This window comes from the organism of the source record quoted next, unplaced genomic scaffold (assembly GCF_019419815.1).
Source record: "Pyrus x bretschneideri cultivar Hongxiangsu unplaced genomic scaffold, Pyrus_bretschneideri_v1 Contig29, whole genome shotgun sequence".
In the NCBI taxonomy this organism is placed as follows: Eukaryota; Viridiplantae; Streptophyta; class Magnoliopsida; order Rosales; family Rosaceae; genus Pyrus; species Pyrus x bretschneideri.
Genome location: NW_025999601.1, coordinates 4187598 through 4213281, shown reverse-complemented (window position 1 = coordinate 4213281; position 25684 = coordinate 4187598). Strand labels below are relative to the sequence as shown.

At 37.7% G+C, this 25684-nt stretch overlaps 1 protein-coding gene across 1 annotated transcript; it reads left to right on the top strand.

The window, feature by feature from the left end:
• The first annotated feature begins 2772 nt into the window (after nt 1-2772).
• LOC125479492 (pleiotropic drug resistance protein 2-like) lies at nt 2773-10285 on the top strand. The gene is made up of 20 exons (XM_048588861.1): nt 2773-3432; nt 3846-3966; nt 4063-4151; nt 4355-4439; nt 4548-4838; nt 4922-5012; nt 5279-6176; nt 6297-6457; nt 6609-6712; nt 6828-6987; nt 7077-7154; nt 7286-7407; nt 7518-7850; nt 7976-8266; nt 8355-8438; nt 8538-8671; nt 8783-9010; nt 9139-9310; nt 9417-9671; nt 9789-10285. The coding sequence occupies exons 1-20, from the start codon at nt 3053-3055 to the stop codon at nt 10056-10058; spliced, it is 4347 nt and encodes a 1448-aa protein (XP_048444818.1). The 5' UTR covers nt 2773-3052; the 3' UTR covers nt 10059-10285.
• Nucleotides 10286-25684: the final 15399 nt, after the last annotated feature.

The following is a 25684-nucleotide window of genomic DNA, read 5'->3' as shown; positions in this document are numbered from 1 at the left end:
AAAGACAATAACAAACAGAAATTAGAATCACATGGTCATTTGGTAAAAGACAAGCAAGTAAAGAAAGAATAGGCGAAACAAAAGGTGACAAGAGTAACTAGTAGTATAAAAGTCAGTACGCATACACTATGCAGTTCAACTTCGTACTCGCTCGTCAATGTGGAAGGGAATGACATAGTTCTTGATGAGTATAGTAGAAGCAATGAGATATAACTCTAGTTGCATGATATTTTCTCTACCGGTTCTTAAGTTGATGAATTTAGGCGATGAAACAGCCTTCCATCATCCTATTCACAGCTCAGAGTTTCTTCAAAAGAGTATTTCGAGATGCTTTAATGCCGGTTAAATAAAGGTCGTTGAAGCATTTGAAAGGTCGCCTGGAGCTCTTGCAGGTGAGCGAACACTTATACCTTATTAAAGTCTAAATGGTATCTTGATTATTGTCCTTCAAACTTACTGAACCCCAAAGCATTAAACCTTTACTTGATGCCATATCCGGATCTCCGATGCTCCGAACATGAACCTCAAAGTTGGAGCGGTTAACCTAGGTCTTGGACTCGATCCCTTGAACGGTTGATCTAAATCTTGGACTCGAGTCCTAAAACTCTAGGTCCGGAGCCCCATACCTAGATCCTGAATTCTAGAACTTAAGCATCACTAAGACCTTTAAGGCATGATCCCTAATATTATTCAAGTTTGATTTGAAACTTGATTCTAGTTTTCAACCAAGTCACATATATATATATATATATATATATATATATATATATATGAACGATTGCATAATACTCCTCATGATGTCATCTCCGATTTTCATTCTACTACAATAACCAAACACCCGTTAGGATTAGTTCAACTAATGTGATATTTTGAGGAATATACATTATACAATGTTGATGTTTGAGAAAATCAAAGTCATATACCTATATTTGTTAAAAAAGAAGAAGTCATATACCTATATATATTAAACATGGAGAAAAATTATGAGTCATACTCGATATTAAACTTCATTGATTCAAGTTATCTATTTTTTAAATGATATAAATATTTTAAGTTATATAAAAAATCAAAAATCAAAAAATCAAAAGGATTTGAACACGAAACGCAGGCTATAATCGCCTACGAACAACTGTACAGTACGATGAGATGAATTTCACTAACTATTTTATTATAAGGATGCTAATTAAGATATTTTCGTTACTAATCACGTTGTAATCTCATTATTATATATCACAAAGAATTGAGAATGCTTGCCAACTTCCGCACAAATTATGGTAACTGGGTACCCTCTTCGCTGTCTTCCAATGATTAAGGGGAAGGTCACCGCTGATAGTAACCTAACAGAATATTCTCACGAGCTCAGTAATCGTTAATCGCGTGGATCCAATATCCTAACATTTTCCCACCAAGACAAGAAATAGCGTTTCATGTTATAAAATAAATAACAGACAGGAATGAGTATTTACTGTATTAATTTATCTGTTCCTCAAAGAAAAGTTAATTATCGAGTACAACACTGCCTAGAATTTGTCAACAAAATACAGCAGTTTTCCGATGTCAAAATTTACGGTCGCTGGAACATGGACTTGACACCCTCTGGCATAATGTAGCCCTACGCAAGGGCCAAACACCCTCGTATAGGAAGAGAGACTCTTTTTTGGGTTAACCAGAAATACTTATACAACATGACATGCGTAGTTATAGCGTTGTGTCAATTATATTTTATATATACGTTTTTCTTCATATAATATTATATTATTAACAAGATGACGATAAAATTCAATATTATATTATTAACCAGAAAGACTGATACGACATGAATGCTTAAGTGTAGTAGCCTATTGCCCCTCAGTACTATAGTCTGATGGTATTCCTTTTCACTTGGAAGTGAGAGGTCGTATGTTCGAATGATGACGAATTCAATACCAAATTAGACTGTATATTATGTGATTTTACCGAACTCTCCTTCTCCTTATGTAAAAATATCAATGTACTAAAAAAAAGAGTGTAGTAGCCAATTCACGTATCCATTTGTAAATACCACGCCACTCTCAGATCACACCCCCTTGTGTCAAGTGCGTATTTGTTGAATTTTTATACCACAGATCACACCCCTCAGTGGCAAGTGCCCATTTGTTGAATTTTTATACCACGTCACTCTCGAATATCACCCATTTGTGTCAAGTGCTGTATATATTTGAATTTTTTTTAGTACAAACAACCAAACTATGCAACCGATGGGCCGGAAGTGGGTTGACCGGGCTACTCTCAAATTCAAGGGGCTTGGTGGGTTATTTTGTGTCTAAGGCCGGACGGTTACGTATTTGGTGGTCCCAACTCAAGAACTTATCCTTATACAAGCATCTAGACAAAAGAATTTCTTTGAAATGTAGTTCCGTAAGATTAATAAACTTGTCCAAATCCAACGGTCACCATGACCCATCCTACAATAACATATAATAGACGCGAAGCATGGGATGGTGGAGGTGGTCATATCTGAGCCTCCGCACATTCGCCGAACCCAACCGCGGCATGAACCGATGGAATTCGTCCGAGTTTTGACTAAGCATCCATTCTCGACAATCACAAGAAACTAAAATATTAATAATTAATATCAAATAAAAATGATATGTAAGACAAAATACAGTTGGAGGGGGACGACTCTCTCTCTCTCTCTCGCTCTCTCGCTCTCTTTTCTTATTTGTCCTGCTACGATTTTGTTAGTCTATATAATGCTGACCTACTTCCAAGGGCAGAATTGAATTATCTCTCTCTCTCTCTCTCTCTCTCTCTCTCTCTCTTCACATTTTCTCAAACTTCACCAAAAACCAAGAAGCAAAGTGTGAAGAGTTTTGACAAGACAAAGAATAAAAACAAAAATCCATTCGTTTATTGATCATCAAATTTTCAACTTGGTCAGTCCAAGCAACTTTGAACATAGGAGGTCAATCGGTTTTCTGAAACTGGGTTCGTCTGACTTGGTTGTGTTTGTCTAACCCAATCATTGAAATCTCGAGTTTCGAGTGATTTGGTCGTTTTCGGGAGTTAAAAAATGGCGGCGGCGTTAGCCGGAGATGATCTGGTCAGGCAGTCGAGTCTGGCCAGGCAGTCGAGCAGCCGGCGGAGCTGGCGGTCGACTAGTGTTCGGGAAATGTGGAACGCACCGGACGTGTTCCAGAGGAGAGGGCGGCAGCAGGCGGAGGATGATGAGGAGGAGCTCAAGTGGGCGGCCATAGAAAGGTTGCCCACATATGATAGGATGAGGAGGGGGATGCTGAGGCAGGCCATGAGCAATGGGAGGTTTGTAACTGAAGAAGTCGACGTCGCGAATCTTGGGGCACAAGACAAGAAGCAGTTGATGGAGAGCATACTTAAGGTTGTGGAGGATGACAATGAAAGGTTCTTGCAAAGGCTCAGGGCCAGAAATGACAGGTTTGTGTTCTGTGTAGTTTGTTTGGTTGATGAGAAAATCAATAGGAAAAAAAATAAAGTTGGATTTAAATTTTGGGGAAAAGGAAAAGAACTATGGTTTCGATCTGAAACTTCTATTATTTTGATACAACAATATATTAACATTGTGGGAGAGTAAATTGATATCAAACTCGTCATCCATGAGATTTGAACCTATGTGCCAATATCTGAACATTTTTTAGTTGGTGTTTGAGAAAACATAAACTCTGACTTAAATGTGTGACTGATTTGGCAATTGGGTTCCGTGGAAATGGAGTTTTAAAGCTTTACAATCATTAAACATAATTTTTATTTTCCTTGGTTTTTGCTAAATTTGTGTTTGGTTTGGAATTTTGGATTATTTTTGTAAATGTGTTTCTTGAATTTGGAAACAGGGTTGGTATTGAGGTTCCTAAGGTTGAGGTTAGATTCCAGAATATATCAATTGAGGGAGATGCATATGTCGGTACCAGAGCACTTCCAACTCTGCTCAATTCCACGTTGAACCAGCTTGAGGTATCGTCTCAAAGTCTTTTAATACCGAGCCTTACTTCTTAGTATAACGCTTTGCTAGCGGATCTTAGATTTCTAAATTTGTATACTCGTGAACAGGGACTAGCTGGATTGATTGGACTCTCACAATCGAAGAAAAGAGTTGTCAAGATACTCCAAGATGTGAGCGGTGTTATTAAACCGTCAAGGTACGCTCATGTTTTGCATATCTAACATCTTTACTGGACTGGTGTAAGTTTTATTTCATCAATGAAAGAAAAACTAGTCAATCATAAAAAACAAACTCATGTTCCTGTGAGAAGAAGACGGAAGCTATTCTTTTGGTATGCTTCTCAGGTGAAGTAGTTTTGTTTTTAAATTTCATCCCTAAGCTTATTGTTTTGTTTTACAGGATGACGCTGCTTCTTGGACCTCCGTCATCAGGAAAAACAACACTGCTAAAAGCACTTGCTGGCAAACTCGATAAGGATCTAAGGGTTTGTCATCTTCTCTATCTCCTTACATTTGACCAGAGTTATCCAATAGATTAATGCGGGGTACATGTATACATTTTCGAATGTACTGACAAATTGTGTTATAAACAGGTAACTGGGAACGTGACCTATTGTGGCCATGAATTCCATGAATTTGTGCCTCAGAGAACTTCTGCTTATATTAGCCAACATGATCTTCATTATGGTGAGATGACAGTTCGTGAAACATTGGATTTCTCTGGACGTTGCCTGGGAGTTGGAACCAGGTATGATTTGCTGGTAGAATTGTCTAGACGGGAGAAAGATTCAGGTATCAAACCGGATCCTGAAATTGATGCATTCATGAAAGCTACATCTATGGTTGGCCAGGAAACTAGTTTGATCACAGATTACGTTCTCAAGGTTTGTTGATTCAATCATAAGATTGTATTGTTGTTCTATCATTCTTATCGTACAAGGCTAACGTCTTTTACTTTTTCTGACAGATACTTGGACTTGATATCTGTGCTGACATTATGGTGGGTGATGACATGAGGAGGGGTATATCCGGTGGACAGAAGAAACGTGTAACTACTGGTATGTTACTGATGTCATTTGAGTTATTCCACGATGTTACGCTTTCTATTTGTGTTTGGACATGTTTAAGATTACGACTGTGTGATTTTTGCACGTTTAGTGTTTCTAATATTTTGTATAAACTTAGGCACCAATCTGGTTTCTGTCAACTGGCACTTTTACTTTTAAGAAACCATTGTTAGTCTTGCTTTGCATGATAGGAATGATAGTTAAGATACAAAACTATTACCTGGTATTATAATCTGCGATGTCTATTGTGAATGCAGGAGAAATGTTGGTTGGACCTGCGAAAGCATTTTTCATGGATGAAATATCAACGGGGCTGGATAGTTCCACAACCTTTCAGATTGTCAAGTTCATGAAGCAGATGGTTCATATTATGGAAGTGTCAATGGTGATCTCTCTCTTGCAGCCTGCACCTGAGACGTATGATCTGTTTGATGACATTATGCTTCTTTCTGAGGGTCAGATTGTGTACCACGGTCCACGTGAGAATGTGCTTGATTTCTTCAAATATATAGGCTTCAAATGCCCTGACAGAAAAGGTGTTGCAGACTTCTTGCAAGAAGTGACATCAAAGAAAGACCAAGAGCAATACTGGTATAAGAACCAACCTTACAGATATGTTTCAGTATCTGATTTCGTTCAAGCTTTCCCCACTTTTCATGTTGGCCAACGTCTTGTGGAAGACCTAAGAGTTCCTTACGATAAAAGATCAGTCCATCCTGCTGCTCTAGTGACGGATAAGTATGGAATATCCAATATGGAGCTCTTCAAGGCATGCTTTGCAAGGGAATGGTTGCTGATGAAGCGTAACTCTTTCGTGTACATATTCAAAACTACGCAGATAACAATCATGGCTACAATTGCTCTGACGGTATTCTTAAGAACAGAAATGAAAGCTGGAAAAGCAGAAGATTCGGCAAAATTCTGGGGAGCACTGTTTTTCAGTCTCATTAACGTCATGTTTAACGGAATGGCAGAGCTTGCAATGACAGTTTTTAGGATTCCTGTGTTCTTTAAACAAAGGGATGCGTTGTTTTATCCTGGCTGGGCTTTTGGCTTGCCCATTTCGCTAACCAGAATCCCCATTTCATTGATGGAATCTGGGATATGGATTCTTTTAACATACTACACAATCGGGTTTGCACCTGCGGCCAGTAGGTAAGCTTCAATCTTATCAGTCATAGCATTCTTGAAAGCTTCATTTTTGTGCTGCTAAATAAATTACGAAAGATATGCAATCGAGTTATTCTTTAATCTGACTTATGTATATGTGTTCAGGTTCTTCAAACAGTTTTTGGCTTTCTTCGGTGTACATCAGGTGGCACTTTCCCTTTTCCGTTTTATTGCTGCCCTTGGAAGAACAGAGGTTGTTGCGAGCACAATTGGTTCCTTTACATTGCTACTGGTGTTTGTCCTTGGAGGTTTTGTTGTCGCTAAAGGTTAGAAATCCTTCTTATTTCATTGTCAAAGTAAGCTAGGACATTTACAAATTTGATACCAGCACCGTACAGATTTCTAAATAATTGCATTGATGACTGATACCCCTTCCACGTGTTATCAAATGTTCACATGTCCCATTTCATTGTGCAGATGACATCAAGTCATGGATGATATGGGGCTACTATATTTCACCTATGATGTATGGGCAAAATGCAATTGCTATCAATGAGTTTCTTGATAAAAGATGGAGTCAAGTAAGTTCACTGAAGCGTATATATAATTCGCACCATATCTTAATAATAATTATAACAGTTTCATATCTAAATCGAACTGGTTGAGCTTAATAAAAGTTTTAATCCCTTTGCACAGCCTGTCCCCGGTGCCTCTGGAGACACAGTTGGAAAGGTACTTCTGAGAGAAAGAGGACTGTTTACTACGGAGACTTGGTATTGGACTTGTATTGGCGCGCTCTTCGGATTTACTGTTCTCTTCAATCTTCTCTTTATTGCAGCACTGACCTACTTAGATCGTAAGTCAATAATTTTATACTGTCATGAGGTATTGATACCGAAATGGCTCAAGTGCTGATTATCTGTCTTATTATTATCTCAATTTCAGCTCTAAGTGAAACCAAAACTCTAATTGAGAATGATGAAGACTCTGAAAGGAATAAGAAGCGACGATCCAATCCAGAAGGTAAAAATATAATTTCTTGTGGATCCTAACCTGGATGTTTGTTTCTAAAAGATGGCACATGCTTTACATCTCGAAAAGTGGCCTTGCTATCAAATTATTCTCTTCATCTAATAAATAACGATCAATAACAGGTATTGATATGCAAGTAAGAAATTCTCAAGGAAATAATCAAGCCAAACGAGGAATGATTTTACCCTTCCAGCCCCTCTCACTCGCTTTCAACCATGTGAATTACTATGTGGATATGCCTGCCGTAAGTACTTCTTTTCCTCCGAAGTTTGAAGTTCTAAACGAGTAAAGCCAGAATTTAATCATTTTCCAAAGTCATTTTGTTTAGGCTAACTTTCTTTGTGTCTTTACCAGGAAATGAAGAGCCAAGGGATTGAAGAGACCCGACTCCAACTTCTACGAGATGTCAGTGGTGCATTTAGGCCTGGTGTTTTGACTGCATTAGTTGGTGTCAGCGGTGCTGGAAAGACAACCTTGATGGATGTCTTAGCTGGAAGAAAGACCGGCGGGTACATTGAAGGAAGTATTACCATCTCTGGTTACCCAAAGAACCAAGCCACATTTGCTCGAGTCAGCGGTTACTGTGAACAAAATGATATTCATTCACCATTTGTTACTGTCTATGAGTCTCTCCTATACTCTGCCTGGCTGCGTCTTGCTAAAGATGTCAAGACCGAAACACGAAAGGTATTTTCCTGATTTTCCATTGATAAATACTTTTAGCAACTCTAGCATTTGTTCTCTTCATAAATTGTTCCATTCCCATAAACATATGCTGAGTCTCATTTATCCATTTTTTTTCCACTCTGCAGATGTTTGTTGATGAGGTTATGGATTTGGTTGAGCTTAACCCATTGAGAAATGCTTTGGTTGGACTTCCGGGAGTTGATGGACTTTCAACTGAGCAGAGAAAGAGGCTCACTATTGCTGTAGAATTGGTTGCCAACCCTTCCATCATCTTCATGGATGAGCCGACATCAGGTCTTGATGCTAGAGCAGCCGCCATTGTAATGCGTACTGTAAGAAACACTGTGGATACAGGACGAACTGTTGTTTGCACAATTCACCAGCCTAGCATTGACATTTTTGAAGCTTTTGATGAGGTACAAACTGATTTTTCAATCTGTGACCAGTATAATTTTTCATTATTTCTCATACAGTATTTCACCTTGATTTCATTTTGCCTTGCAGCTTTTCTTGATGAAAAGAGGTGGGCAGGTGATTTATGCCGGTCCTCTAGGTCGCCAGTCTCACAAACTTGTTGAATACTTTGAGGTAAGTTTCTACTTGAATCACCCCGGTCAATTTCCTGTAATCCAAAATGCATTTTACTCTGCGAGATTAATTGTTTGACTAATACAAAATATCTTGCAGGCTATTCCAGGGGTTGCAAAGATCAAAGAAGGTTACAATCCAGCTACCTGGATGTTGGAGGTCAGCTCGGCTGCCATTGAGGCTCAAAATGATGTGGACTTCGCAGAAATATTTGCGAACTCTGATCAATATAGGTAAGTTGCATGTAGTTGTGTTTTCTCTTCATTTCTATCGTTGTTATCCACTTGTCTGTGTGGACTAATTTTTTTTTTTTTTTTTCCTTCCCTTTTGTTTCGTTTGTTCAGGAGAAATCAAGAACTTATCAAGGAACTAAGCGTGCCAGAACCAGGCTCCAACGATCTTTATTTCCCTACCCAATACTCCCAAAGCTTCGTAACACAATGCAAGGCATGCTTCTGGAAACAACATTGGTCGTACTGGAGAAACTCACGATACAATGCCATTAGGTTTTTCATGACAATCTGCATTGGAGTATTATTTGGTGTTATCTTCTGGGGCAAAGGAGACAAGATGTAAGTTCAGGAACTTTGTTATTAGCTTGATCTTTCTTACACATTTTTCTTTGAAATGTGATTCAGTTGCATGTTTTCTCCAAACACTGCTACTTGTATAGTGTTTAACTTTATATTCTTGTGAACAGACACCAACAACAAGACCTGATCAATCTTTTGGGAGCTACCTATTCCGCCGTCCTTTTCCTTGGAGCTAGCAATGCATCTGCTGTGCAATCCGTGGTTGCGGTTGAACGAACAGTTTTCTATCGTGAAAGAGCAGCTGGAATGTATTCAGAGTTGCCTTATGCATTTGCTCAGGTAAGATATTGAAAGATATACATGTTTATTATGTGCTTGATTTTGTACAATCATTAGAATTTCATATCTTTGTTATTGACATATATTGTAAATTGGTGTGTTGTAGGTGGCTATTGAGACAATTTACGTTGCAATCCAAACCTTCGTCTATTCCTGCCTTCTGTTTTTCATGATTGGGTACACTTTCAAGGTGGAGAAGTTTTTGTACTTCTACTACTTCATCTTCATGTGCTTTACCTACTTCTCTATGTACGGAATGATGGTTGTTGCCCTGACTCCTGGCCATCAAATTGCTGCAATTGTTATGTCATTCTTCTTGAGTTTCTGGAACTTGTTCTCGGGCTTCCTCATTCCCAGGCCGGTATGTCATTTGAAACTCGATTGTTCTTCTCATTTCGAGTTCTTTTAAACGCTGTTTACCTTGTTACAGATCATCTCTATTACTGCTGTATACCTAATATAAATCTTACTACTGCAGCTAATTCCTATTTGGTGGAGGTGGTACTACTGGGGTTCACCCGTTGCCTGGACAATTTACGGTATCTTCACATCTCAAGTAGGTGACATGAAGACTGAGGTCAGTAGTCCAATTCAAAAACCACAAAGAATTGATGTATTCCTCAAGAGCTACTTAGGTTTTGACTACGATTTTCTGATCCCTGTTGTCATCGCTCATCTTGGTTGGGTCCTCCTCTTCTTCTTCGTCTTTGCCTACGGCATCAAGTACCTTAACTTCCAAAGGAGATAAGCAATTTAACTGTACCTTCAAAATGTCAAATAGATAGTTGAGTGTACAACATTACAGCTGAAGTTAGAGAGACAAATTTTGTCCTCTCTCTTCGTCTTGTTTTTGTTTTTGGTTTCATACATTTTGTTTAATTTGTTTGGCTTTCGATACATTTTTCATATTACTTTTGTATAGCTACATTTTATTCTTGACTATATAATGGAAGAAGCTTTGTGATTGTTCTTTAATATTGACATAACGAATACAAAATTTATTCAACCCAAGAACTCGATAGATGCGGAATTGGGATGAACAAAGAAACAACAGATTTACAGACAATTCTGATAAACTTGAGCTCTGAAGTTGCCACTAGAAAGTAGCAATTTCAATGCCTTCTTTATTTGTACAATGAAAGAATAAATAATATACTTTTATTTTTTTTGAAAACTCAGATCATACCCAGTATATGTTTCATAAGCTTGAGTTAGTCTGAGATTGCCACAAGACAGTAGCACCAACATTCTCATCATTGCAGTAGAGAAAAGGGTGCTGCTCAAACCCTTATTCTTTCGAAACCTGTCTCGCAAGCAACACGAGCTTTTTGTTGCTTAATTCAGCCTCCTGATCCTTCAACACCATTTGAACCTCCTTCCCTCCCATCCTCTCACACTTTGTTTCTGTCTTATTATCTCTATAAATTAAAATCAATAGAAGATATTGACGTGACATAATTATAACCATTCAAGTAGGATGCTTCAAACATGCTGAGGACTTGAGTGCCTCCAACATGTTGACTGAAATAAGGCCCAAATATATTGTACGACTAAATTTTGAGAAGATATTTTCTAGGCTTTGTGTTGTGACACAAACCTCTATAAATATTTACGCACATCGGGTGTGCTAGTTCAAGTGTGCACTTTTATTCAAAAAAATAAGTAAATAAATAGAGTTTTCAAAAGTGAGTTTTTAAAAGGACTTTTAAGAAATAGTATTTTCGCAAGAGAGGAGATATTAGATTTCTCATTCCAACATCAAAATTGGCCTCTAACTAGAGTGTGCTCGCTTATCGGTTCTCTGTCAATTTCATCACTCATCTTGTTTAGAAGGTGTCGAGAGTTGGAGGCCATTTATTTTGGTGGCTTGGAGATCATCAAGGAGAGATCGTTTGGGTGAACAACCGTACTGAAGGTCAAGGTAGAGCTTAAAAAGGTGATGATCTTGTTCCTCATATCTCCTTTTATTTGATCCATCAGAAAATAATTTTTAAAGATTCATTGTCTGGAATTTTGATTTGTATTTTGTTTTAAACCTTGACGGTATGAGGGGAATTTTATTGATATTGAAAAAATTGTACACCGAGTCATGAGGGACATAAACCTAACCCCTCAAAATACAAGAAAACAAGACAAAAAAAAATACATGAAAAGAAGGGAGTGTTGTAAAATCAGAACTATGTGTGCAGTGGAATAAATGAAATAAGACATAATATTTATGAGGTTCCTCAACAATCAGTGAAACTGGAGTACGTCTTAGGGGCAGCAGTAGTACTTTCTTTATTCTCTAGAATAATAGGAGTACAAGTATAACTCTCCCTATTGTCTCCCTATTCTTTCCCTCTTCTTCCTCTCTTTCCTTGCCTCATAACTTCATCTTATTGATGTGTTTTTGTCATACTTTGGCCTTCATTGTATAGACAAATGAATAGGCAAAATGTCAAATCAAAACTTGCCACACTTACTACATAAAGGACACCACACTTACTATTTCACCTAAAACATCCACTTTGGGTGGCATGTTTACGCATCCACAATTAGAGTTTCATAACACTCTCCCTAGATGCTAATATATCAACATCATTTGCCTTCTTAAAATCTTGATCTGTTTTTGGATGCTCCCCCTGATTTCAAATTCTTTAGGATGATGCGTGTTGATGCAATACTTGAACTTCTGTAGGCTCATCATTGATTCTTCTGCTTGAGTCTCTTACATAGCAGAAGTGGAGTGCAACATTTGCCTTTAAATGATCTTTCAAAACATCACTTCTTAGCAGCTTATCCATGCTTGGCAGCTTCAGTGTAATGAGCCAACATTATATCAACTATTCTGAGGTATTTGTTGTGGAAATCCGAGACCTAACAACATTTGAAGATGACTACTCAAGAGGAATGCAATGTAAGCAATCAGGGAAAGGTTTCAGGCAATCAATTTCAGATCGGACATTTGATTTTAGGTTCCGACGATTGCTCTCTTTCTCTTTGTCTTGCAGGTAAGAGCAAGGGCAAAGGAAAAGACAAGGAAAAAGCATAATATAAGATACTTTTGCTTTCAATTCTGATAATATGAGATACTTTTACTCTTGAAGAATTTGATGCTGATATAAAATTTCTCGATCAAAACTATTTTCTTGTTGAGGAAATAAGTTGAGCATTTTAAGAGACTTGGTTGAAGAGGTATTCTCGGAGAAGAAGAAAGATGAGTATTCAAAAGGCTTTATTGAAGATGCATTCTCAGAGAGGAGGAAGAGTGAGGCATCCTTGCAGGTCTGCCTTGCCATGGAAGACGGAGGTCGACATATATAGGGATTTTCCAATAGTAGGTAGTGGTGTTGTTGGGACCATTTCCTTTACGCTTGTCGGCAACAGTGGTGTAGTTGAAATAGTAAAATTCACGCATTTCAACTTTGTCAGAGATCCTTGACAAAGTTACCCGTGATATCCGAAAAACTGAGATTGCATCTGAGAAATGCCAACAAACTTTGTTCAGGGAATCTTGACTTTTGAAATTTGAAGATAGGTATACATTGCTTTTTCAGAAGCATCAATTATATCTAAAAAGCGCTCTCAGAAAGTTGCCTTCTTATGAAAATTGCCTCTAAGATTTCTCTTTATCTAACCTCATTTTCTTTCATCATTTCTGAAAATGGCTTGCCCATCTTATCGTTATTTTGATTTGAATGTTGCAGAAGATGCAGATGTGGCTTCTCAGACTAATCTTTGGCAACCATCCTCCTCTAACGGTCCTCTTACAGTTGGGGACTCTATGATGAATAATGATATAACCGCTAGCTAGGAATATTCTCACTCCCAAGGATAAAAGGATACTTTCATAACAATTTGATGAATTGGCTATTTAAGACTCTCTGGCTTTCAGTATTCAGTGTGCAAGCTTTGTATCCAATATGGGTCAACATCTACTTGCTCGAACTCGCTAAGTTGAATCATTAATGGTTGAGGTGGCAAACCTTAAAGAAGAAATTAGAGAGGATCAAGCACGAGAATAGAGAGTTGCACATGCTTGCAAATAATTAATCGACGAGCATGAAAAGAAAATTATACCAGCTATAGGAATCTGAAAGTCAGATTCAAAGTGACCATTAGAGGTTTATGGCTTTATTCCAAAGGCACCTATGAACTCCACCATCTAGAGTTCTACCAAGTACTGAGGCTCCAAATGATCAACCTCTGATGCTTCCCCTTTCTGGAGTTCGGCCACGTATTGAAGTTCCACATGATCAGTCTCTAGTGCCTCCCCCTTCTGGGGTTCTGTCAAGTATTGAGACTTCACATGAGCAACCTTTGTGAAAGCTCATTTCCTTCTTCATTTTTTTTTTAATTGTTTTGTGGTTGTAACTCACCTTTTAAAAGATAAGAGTATTGGCATATTATTCGATCTGCAGCTCGAGACAATATTTCATTTAAAACTTAAATTCAGGAGTCACAATCTAATATCATTAACTATTGCCAGTGATTTAGTATGTTGCAATAATATCATAATTAAAGAACTCATTAAGGCAATTTATATCATCCATTGGTATTGAGTACATAATTTGGGTTTTACCCTTCCAGGGCTTACTTCAAGCAACTTGAATACTTCATGGATTTTCTACACTTCCTGACACATTACCCTTTTGGAACTTATATAGAGCAATTTTCTCCTATGTATACTTGAGGGAATTACTTATGGAGATATGATGTGGGCATCTCACAGCCCTTCATTTATAATTCTCCATTCATATGAACTCATTTATAGAAGTATATCATAATTTCAAGTTTCAATTAGTAACCTTGTGTCATATCATGTAAGTGTTTTCATTGTATTATATATATATATATATATATATAGGTCCACTTTTCCATGTTCTTACAAAATTGTAATGGAATTGCCTTTACGAATAATTTTTCCTTTCGTCAACTAACAAAAGAATGTGACTCAATATCAACATACCTCATCGATGAATCTAGTATATTGTAGCTACTTGTAAAAACCAAAATTACTATTGGTTATCATCAATCCATGATCCCATATTCTCATGCGCATGCATAAAAGCTTTTCATTTCTTTGGATATATATTGCCTCTTTAAGGGCATTACACTGCCTTTTCTAGGACAGTCATAGTTTAGAGAATGCGGATCATAACCTCCTCTTAAGCATTATAGAGCTTGGATTTTAATTTCCACTTCTGAAAGTTGAGTCATTGGACCTATATGTCTATCACACTTCATGCATAAGACATCAAAATTACCATGTCCCCCGCATTGTCCTTTCAGGACGTGTATCCATGCGGCGACTATCATTCTTCCAGTATGCAATAGTTTAGTAGTGCCATATTCTTCCTCTTTTGAATGACTAAATCTTTTGAATCTGAGGATCTGCCTCGCTTTACGAGTGCAATAGATGAATCATTTGCTGCCACATTATTCTGTCCAACAGGGGCATCAATTCTTGCAGGCACATTTGCAACTGTTATGTGATTTTATCACTTTCATTGCATCATTAAATGCATCTAGTATTTGATTGGCAATACTTTGAAGATGAACAATTATTCTCACTTCATTTTCACATTGATTGCTTTGTGAATCAAACTAAGACAAGGTGGGTACATCTTCGTCAATTCTCATTGTTCTTCTGGAATGGTCTTTTATCCCCCTAATGATGGGAAAACTATCTTATCAAAGTGACAATTCGCAAACTTAGCAGTAAACATGTTCCAAATATCGAATGATAGATGGTGAATTAAATCTAACATAAATTCCCAGTTTGCGCTAAGGCCTCATTTTAGTACATTGTGACAGTGCAATAGGCATATAGACAACATAACCAAAAAAACTCGTAAATGTGTAATGTTTGGCTAGTGCCCAAACATGAGTTGTACTGAGGAGTAATGATGATTGGCAACAAGTCTCAATCGAACTAATGATGCATCATGTAAAATGACATGTCCTCATGTAGAAAATGGCAATTTCATTTTCATGAATAGAGCACGGGTAATCAATTTTAGCCGCTTAATAATTGCTTCTGCTAAACTATTTTGAGTATGGACATGAAGAACATGGTATTCAACATCAATGCCCAGTTTTGCAATAATCATAAAAAGTTTGAGAAGTAAATTCTCCAGCATTAGGATAATTTGGGAACTGTGCTCGTAATTGAATTATCTGAGCAATGAGTCTCGCAAATGCTACATTTCGAGTAGTCAATAGGCAAACATGTGACCATCGAGTAGATCCATCAACTAAGACCATAAAATATAGAAATGATCCGCATTTTGGTTGGACTAGTCCATAATTATTCTTGAGATCTTTGATTCATATTTTTGGAATTCATGCATGTACTCAATTGTACATGGATTATATCATCATTTATACGAATCAAGGAACTTCTGGTCCTTATTTAAAGTCTATGGACTGAGGCTCTTATGGCCTTTATTACAATTAAGTTATGGCACTACGACACTTAAAAATTATGGTACTCATCAGGGAACTTCATATCTGATCTTATTGTATTCTGAGGATCAAGGGACTTTATGTCTAATATTTTTTTGTATGATGATGATCAAGGAACTTCAGGTCCGATCTTTTATATGACGGAACTTCAGATCCAATCATTTTATATGATGAGGATCAAGAAACTTCAAGTTCTATATATACTCATCATAACAAAATGTAAGTACAATAAATAAATTAAAGCAATAGGCAGTAATTCCAGCCATGGTAAATAAATTGCCTTTAAGGAAATAAAGCTTGTGACAAGAGCTTTAAGCCAACACCATTCATTTAAATATATCAAAAATAGAAAAAAGGTGATGATTAAGTCTCCATCATTTTTTCTTCTTTTCTTTTTCTTTGTATGTCATATCCTTTTGTTTCATCCCTTTTATTTTATTTTAGTTTTATTTTCACAACTCTTAAGTCTTTTTAGTTACCCAGGAAGTGATAGTAACAATATGTCCTAGTTTGTGTTCCTTCTCCGGTGAGTTTCGAAAGAGTCGAAACGGTTCCCGTAAATTTTGGTGCCAAGAGTAGTGTCTACACCTTATGAGAAGATCAAACAGTTAGATTTGACTCAAATTTTATTATAATATGGACAAGAGGGTAACAAACAACTTTTGTGAAGAAACAATTTCGATCTGAGCTATTAAAAATGAAATTTTGATACTCATAAAATGGTTGTCCAGTATTTTGCGGATTGGAAACTGGATTGGTGTTTTAAACATCTGCGATAATCACACTGTTGGATTTTTCTGAAATTTTGATATGTTTTAGGTACTGGGCGAATGAACAACTTTCAAGAAGGAAGTATTTCAATCAGATGTCTGGAAGTTGGAGTTCAGACACTGTTTACATGGTTGTCAGCTTTTCCTACGGATTTTGAGTCTGTACCATTTGTTCTTCTGTGAGATTTCAGCCGACATAGGTGAGAGGTAGGTAGTGCTTCATTGAATTTGTGGCATTGTGCTTTCCACTGACACGAGAACCTTTCATGCTAATAACGTGTTGTGAAATTGGCGGTATGTGTGTAGTGGATCAAATGAACTAAGACACAATATTTACGAGGTTCCTCAACAGTCAGTATAAGTGGAGTACGTCATCGGGGCAGCAATAGTACAAGGATAACTCTCTCTATTATTTCCGATTTCTTCCTCTCTTTCATTTCCTCCATAACTTCATTTTATTGATGTGTTTTTCTCATACTTTGGCTTCATTATATAGACAAATGAATAGGCAAAATGTCAAATCAAAACCCACCACACTTACTACATAATGGACACCACACCTACTATTTCCCCTAAAACATCCACTTTGGGTGGCATGTTTATGAATCCATATGTGGCATCCACAATTAGAGTTTCATAACAAGGTTGACATAAACCTTACCCTTCTAGAAACAAAAACAACAAAGATACAAGGAAAAAGAGGGGGTGGGAAATGAAACCTAACCCCTCTAAAGATGAACCTAAAGTTCTAAACCTGCAAAACAGAACAAGGAACATGAAAAAGAAAAGAAAGAAAAAAAGTGAGACAAACCTGTATGCCAAGATGCATATTAATTTGAGAAGCGGAAACTAGGAAAGCCAACATATTGTTTGAAAATACAGCGGCACGAACAGTCACCGGAGGGGAATCATGCCATACCAAAGTTGGAGAAGACAAGCCCATGTTAGCAAAAAATTTCACAACTACATTTCCTTCACGATATATGTGAGAGGCATAGAAAGTCATCTTTCGAATGTGGTCCAAACAAATAGACCATTGCGTAAGAAGAGGCCAAGAAGGATCAAAATCAGTCGATTAGAGAGTAGAAATAACACTAGAAAGTCATTTTTTAACCAAATACAATGTCAACCACACTGATATGCAAACTCTACACAAATAATAACTGCTGATAATTCTGCATAAAAAGAGTTGCAATGACCATTCCCTTGGCAGAAACCACCAAGAAACTAACCATGGCAATCCCGAAAAACTCCTTCACAAGTAGGAGGACCCGGATTTCCTTTAGACAAACCATCTGTATGAAGTTTAATCCAAGGAAACCAAGGAGAATACCAAAGCACAAGAAGGATAGTTGGTGCCTTGCGAGGAATAAGTTGGATTCCCAGAGAAGAAATGATACGAGCATCAAAACCCAGATAATAACTAGGAATCAAGAATACTATAAAAGAGTTTTTGGTTTCTCTCATTCATCTAAAAGCACAAGAATAATCACACAAAAAAATATTCATTTTTTTTTTCTTCTAAAAAAGAACCAGCTGGTAGCGTCATCACGGCAATCCACACTTTAGGGGCTGGGGAAGACTCACAGAGGCATTTCAACCTCCCCTGGCTACCGTTGTGCGATTTACCATCCCGTCATGCTATTCGCCACCCCCGCGAATCAAATCAGAACGTGTCGTATGAAAGACGGGCCTAAAATTGGTCCCCAACCACTGAGTCACAGGGTGGTTTACACAACAAAATATTCTAAAGATTGTATTATAATTGAAATAATCAATTAATAAAAAAAGAGAGAACATAAATTCCAATGAAGGAGATAATCATTCCAAATATAGATATATTATCAATCCAAATCAATGGTAGTGTTTTTAGAGCATAAATAACATGATGTTTTAAATAAATATGATACTTTAAATAAAAATTCAGTACCAAACCAAGAAACTTTTTTTTCTTAAATAACTCTAAAACCATCTACATTTTCTCAAAACAAAATACAGAAATATTAATTGTAAGGTTGTTCATTTGCCATCGGTGTTTGTCGTCAGGAACAACAATGCAACTTATGACAAATTGCAAACAAAACTAAGTTTTAGGAAATACATAGAATTAGGATTTGTGAGTTGACGTAGGGTGCATTTGTTGCATTGGATTATTTCGGACTAGACTAGCTTCTAGGACTAAATTGAACTGCTTTGGCCTGGACTAAACTGGATAAGGATAGTGAAGTGTCTTGTTAGACTAAACTATAGACTAAATTATTTTTAGGATCCAAATTTTTTTTTTTTATCATTTTTAATTTACTTTTGCCTTGAAAAACAATAAACAAACAAATTTTATATTATAAAATATTATTTAGTAGTTATTTAATTTTTAGAAGCCTAGTTAATGTTTCACCTAAAAGTTTGCTGATTACTTTTCAGAAGATGAGAACCTAGATAACTTGCAAAGCTCTCTCTCTGCCTCTTTGCAATCTCCTTCTCTGCCTCTTTGCTTCCTAACAAATCCATTGCAATTCTTAAAATCAAACCAAAAAGCAAGAAAGAGAATGAAAATTTAGGAGTCGAGGCGGGTGCATGTGTGATTGGCTCGAAGGTGGGAGATGGGGGTTGAATCTGGTTTCAATTTTTGGGTTTTCTCGGTTTCTAGTAGGGATGGCAATTTAATCCGTCAATTCTGATACCCACAGGTAATCGACCCGAACAGTTCAATTTCGGGAGCAATTTCGGGTTTTTTACGGTTATGGGTAACCGTTGGGTAAATTGTTCGGTTTCAAGTTTGGTTATGGTTATAGGGGTATCCGATCCAAACCTGTACCTGAACCCATCCCGTTTTCATTCTTTAATAAAAAGTATTAATATTTATTATATACATGTTTTTATAAAAGAATGAAATTCCTATGTTTTTTCTCCAACAACTTTAATACTTCATGGGAGACTACAAAAGTTTTGAGCGTGTAATGCACACTTCAAAGCCTTTGAGTTCTTCCAGAAAACACACGTCACTCTCTCTTCACATTCCTCCCATTTTTGTGCTCTGTGCTTCTCCCGTCCCTCACCTTTCTCTTTTTCCCATGCTCTCTCCCTTAGCTCACTTCTCTGCAACTCTCTCTCTCTCCCTCTCTCTCTCCCTCTCCTCAATCCTCACCTTTCCCGAGCTATGCACACACGATGCCACCACCCACACCACCCCACCATCTCTGGCGAGCCCTCAAACCACACCCTCGAGACCCCACACCATCTCTGCAACCTCTCACCCTTTCTCCTCGTCCCTCTCGCACCATCACCTTAAACTCCCCCGAGAACCAACCACCGAGACACCACCGGCCTCCTCGTCCCTCTCACTGTTTAATCAGTTAAATTTTACGGGTATAGGAAAATCGTTACCTGATGGGTTCGGTTACTAGGAATACCCTTTCGGGTTTTTTTCGGTTTCGGGTACGGGGAAAACAAATGGGTTCGGTTATGGGGATGGCACATCCGAACCCAATCCGCCCCATTGCCATCCCTAGTTTCTAGCTTTTTTGGGTTTTCTGGGTTTCTAACTTTTTTGGATTTTCTGGGTTCAAATTTTGAGAGTTGAATCTGGTTTTGAAAAGGGATAGACTACAAAATTCCACAAAATGGGTTTACAAAACTCCACGGAATGAATTTCTCAGAGAACAAGCTTCTAAGAGAAAATGAGTTTTCTGGGAAGAGGAGTTTTCTGGGAAATGAGTTTCTAACCACAAATCCATGGCCGCTTCACAAAAAGGAGTTATCTAAACAAAAAAAAATATAGGAGTCTGCAGATATGAAGTGGAGAAGTCGCGAAAGGGTGAACAGAGGAGGGGCAAAGCGGAGCTGGTCTTAGCAATTTGCCCAGTTTCCGAGGGGGGTGGGACGGGGCTCGCTAAGAACGCCTAGTGAGGCGTTTAGTCTGGGCGAGTCCCCTTTAGAGCATTCCCACCGTAGCAAATAGCTCGAGGGACAGTGTCCAAAACAATGGCCCGAGGGCCGGTGGCAGGCCTCCAGCGTGAAGAAGCCCGGTGGAAGGGGGAGGCCCGAGCAAAGGGCTCGTGAGGGATTGCCAGCCCTTGAGCCCGAGGTGGGGGTGACGCAAGGCTGACGCTAGGGTGGCGTCAGCGCATTATTGAATTTTTTTTGTGTCAGGCGCGTGCACCCCACCCGCGCGTGGTGGCGCGTCCCGACACAAAAATCAGAAAAAAAAAGGGTTGTGTCAGTTACCGTTGGGAAGCCACGGTGCGTTAGATCTTAACGGTCACTTAATGTGGACCGTTAGATCTCAACGGTAAAAAAAAAAAAAAAAAGTCAGATTTAATATCCACCGTTCGATCTGAGATCAACGGTGGATATTAAAATGCTTTATAAATAAAAAAATAAATGAAAAAATAGTTTTAAAAATCTGAAAAGTTACTGTTGTGACACGTGGCACAATCTGGAGCGTTGGAATTCAAATTTTTTTATATCCAACGGCAGAGATTAATTAATTGAATAAAAAATTAAAAAAATTGTAAAAAATTCAAAAAAATTCAAAAAAATATCTGAAAAATCTGAAAAAAATTGTTTTTACTTTTCTATAAATACCTTCTCATTATCATCTACCTTACACAACAATTTCATATTTTCTCAACTACTTTCAATCACATTCCTTTCTTTGTCTCAAAGTTTGAATCCATTTTTTTTCAACAAAATGACCACTGGTGCAGGTACGAATTGGTCGCTTATTGAAGATGTTGCGTTGTGTACTAGCTGGGTTGAAGTTACTCATAGTTCGCTTACGGGTAATGAGATGCAGTTGCGAGAAATGTGGAGTCTTATTCATACCAATTTTCTTAGGAAAATTGGTGGGAAAAGAACCAAAGAATCGATGTCCAGTCGTTGGAAATTACTTAGCCAATCGTTTAGTAAGTGGAGAGACGCTTTGGCACAAGCTAGTAGTAATATTCGAAGTGGAGAAAATTACTCGGATCAGGTAACAATATAATTATTTGTTTGTATTATTTATTTGTTATCTACATAATTTATTATTTATTGTTTGTATTATTTATTTGTTACGTACAAAATTTATTATTTATTGTTACTTATTTGTTACATTATAATTATGTTGTTTGTATTATTTATTTATTTGTTTGTTTGTATTATTTATTTACTAAACTTGGAACTCTAGCCCCATGTTATGATTAACATGACATATATATATATATATATATATTTGCTAGTTACTTATTTTCATTAATATTATTTATTTGTTACTTATTTTCATTATTTACTAAACTTGAAGCCTTCTTACTTATTTTCATTATATTTGTTACATATATATATATATATGTATATATTTGCTAGTTACTTATTTTCATTATAATTATTTATTTGTTCCTTATTTTCATTATTTACTAAACTTGAAGCCTTCTTACTTATTTGTATTATTTATTTGTTACTTATTTTTATTGTGTAGGAACTTCAAGCACAAGCTTGGTACGCTGCCAAAACCAAAAGCAAAAATAAATCATTCAACCGGTGGGAATGTTGGAATATTGTCAAAGATTGTCCTAAATTTAGAGTTGTGCACGTCGGTCCAGAAGGGCACATGAACAGCACCCCTCTACACTCTACACCCGATCATGTTAATGAAGATGATGCAGAACAAGTGCCCGAAACGCTCCTCCCTGAACAAGCGTCGGGTTCGACCCGTTTTCCAATTAGGCCTGAAGGTAAGAAGGCTTCAAAGAGAAAAGGGAGTGCTTCGAAGAACGATTATGCAAAGTTCATGGAAGAACTTACTCGCCAAGGTGAATTGACTTTGGCGAGGGACCTGGCGAAAGATGAGGCTGATAAGGCTAGAGAGGCATCAAAACAAGCAGCTGTTGAGAGAGAATTTTATGCTAATGAGAGAGAAAGAGAGCTACTTAGGCAAGAAAGGGAACATGTTAGAGAAGAAAGACGGGCTCAACAAGATCGTGAGATTATGAACATGTCTTTAGAAGGGAAGTCTCCAAATTCTAAATATTTTTGGAAGTCAGAGAAAGCGGACGTGGTGCGAAAGAGGCGTGCAAGAGAAACGATAGCAAGCCAAGGTGGTTCTAGCACCACAAGAGAAGATCATCCTCGCACCACAAATTGGTTAAGTGATGATGAATAGAGTACTTTTTGTAATCGGAGCCCATAATTTTCCAATCACTTTGGGTTGTAATTTATTATTTATTGTTTGTATTATTTATGTTGTTTCCAATTTCTTGAATATTTATTCAAATTAATTTGGTAAGTTATTTATTAAAAGTCCATCGTTCTAATTAAAAGTCCTTGTATAAAATAATTAAAAGTCCATCGTTCTAATTAAAAGTCCATGGTTCTAATTAAAAGTCCTTTACATAAACATAAACATACTAAGAATTACATAAACATAAACATAAAAAAATTACATAAACATAAACATAAACATACTAAGAATTACATAAACATAAACATTAAAAAATTACATAAACATACCAAATAATAAAACACACCAAATAAAATAACATAAACATACCAAATTCAAAAAAACACACTAAATGAACTTAATTATCTTCAGCTTGTTTCAATGCCCACTGGTGCTCTATCAAATCAATTTGTCGGGCATTGTGCATGTTTGGCATTTGAAATGCAGTATATCGTTGAATGAGCCTTTCATTGTAACGTCCATCCCTTTGTAATGGCTCATGTTGCACGGGCTCATCGGTGGCGTCATGAGCACAATATATACGTGTTCTTGAATTGTTCATCGGGTCTGGCTCATATTCATCAACATCTTCATAATCGTACTCATCTTCCACAATCATGTTGTGAAGAATGATGCACGTCATCATGATGGATCGAAGCGACTCTACATCAAACAATCTGGCAGCACCCCTGACGATCGCCCAGCGAGCTTGGAGGATACCGAAACAACGCTCCACATCCTTCCTGCAGCCCTCTTGACAGCTTGCAAAGTGTTTTTCCTTTGCACTCCGTGGACGTGGCACTGTTTTGACAAATGTTGACCAGCGCGGGTAGATGCCGTCAGCTAGGTAGTATGGCCCGTCGTACATACGTCCGTTGACCTCATACGTAACTTTTGGTGCCTTTCCTTGCAGGACATCGTTGAACACTGGGGATTGGGCAAGGACGTTGATGTCATTTTGTGCTCCCGGGACCCCGAAAAAGGCGTGCCAAATCCATGTATCAAAAGATGCCACCGCCTCCAGAATGATACTTTTTGCTCATTTTCTGTCCCCGTAAGCGCCTTGCCATGCACTTGGATAGTTTTTCCACGTCCAGTGCATACAATCAATGCTTCCAATCATCCCAGGAAAGCCACGCATCTCCGCCTTCTTCAACAGCCACTCCAAGTCCATGTGTGTAGGTTTGCGGAGGCACTCAGCGGTGTAGATAGATTCGATTGCTCCGCAAAACCTCATCAGGGACTCAAGAATGGTTGATTGCCCCATCCTCGTTATCTCATCCACTTGGTCTGCAGATGCTCCATATGCAAGCATCCGCAAGGCAGCAGTAATTTTTTGCTCAGGCAGTAGACCCATAGCACCAAAAGCATCTTTTTTTTTAATAAAATAAGAATCATGGTTGCAAACAGCAATCATGATTTTGTTGAACAAATGTCATTCCATTCTAAAACGACGTCTAAAGTACGTATCAGGGAATGCACTATTAGGAACAAAATAATCATCCAAGAGTTCTATACCTCGTCGTTGCCTGCTTCTTTCAAGGTTTCCGGAACGGCTGGGCCTGCAGATCTGAGCCACAGCTTGGATGACTCGATGGGAATGTGAGGCTCTGCCCCTTCTTACTTTGTCATCTCTCATTTGACGCTCCTCATCCTCTTCCCTCTCATTTCTTACCCCCTGGTGATTGAACGTTGCTTCTGATTCGTTAAACAATTCTTCCTCTTCCTGATTGAATTCCCACATCATCCTTGAGGAAGAAGAATAAGACATTGAAAGAAAGAAACAGAAACTATGAATAATGATACAGATTTTTGTGAATAAGGAAGCAGAAACTATGAATAATGATAGAGAGCTTGAGAATTTTGGTGTGAGATTTGTGAGGATGGATGGTGGATTATATAGAGGATTCAGAAAGGATTAGGTTGTGCATAATGCCATGTGGCATCCCGTCATTCGTTACAAATCTGATGGAAATCTATCCTCAAAGATTGTGAACAGATTATGACACGTGGCATGCCGTCATTCGTTAAAAATCTGATGGAAATCTATCCTCAAAGATTGTGAACCGATTATGACACGTGGCGCGACGTGATTGGTTAATCATCTTATCAGAAATCCATCACCAATAATTGTATTATTTTGTAATATTTTGTATTATTTAATAATACTTCGGATAATGACACGTGGCGCAACGAGAACGATTAAAAATCTTATCCGATATTACAATTAAAATTATTTTGTATTATTTTATAAATAAAAAAAATACTAATATTTTTTGCCTATTGCCAGGGCTATTGAAGTGTAACGGTGGATATGCAAATTCTATTGTCAGGGCTACTTACTGTTCATTAAGGGCAGTTACTGTTCATTAGGTGGATTGAATAGTGTATTGCCAGGTGGAGGGCTCCAACGCTGGAGTTGCTCTTAGTCTCATTAAACCTAGTCGCCCTGCAAACAAACATGGGATTTCATTAATTAGTAATCCTAACCAGTCTAGTGAAACTTAACGAGGCCAAACAAACAAGCCCTTAAATTGTGGCATCTTTTCGCATGACATTTTGAAGATAAGTTCATCTCATATAGAAGAAAATATCCCAATTAATAAACACCTAAAAATCAAACCACTAAAAATAACGTGATTTTGAGTTTTTTTTATGGTGGATATTGTGACTTTCGTGCATATATTCGTGACATACATGTAACTCGGGATTAGGATCTTACTTGGTGGAATACCCCGAGCTTGCTTGCCGCCTTAAGACTACAAGCCCTCCCACATGATCCTACAAACCATGAACAAGAATGCACAAAATTAGAGCTTTCGTGTACACACTTAGGATGCCGTGCAATGAATTTGCTACATAGAGTTTCCTCTAGGGTTTCCCTATAGGTCTCCGCTTTTACTGTGATGAACCGAACGTATAAAGAGATTTTTGTGACAAGGCTACGAGGGAGAAATT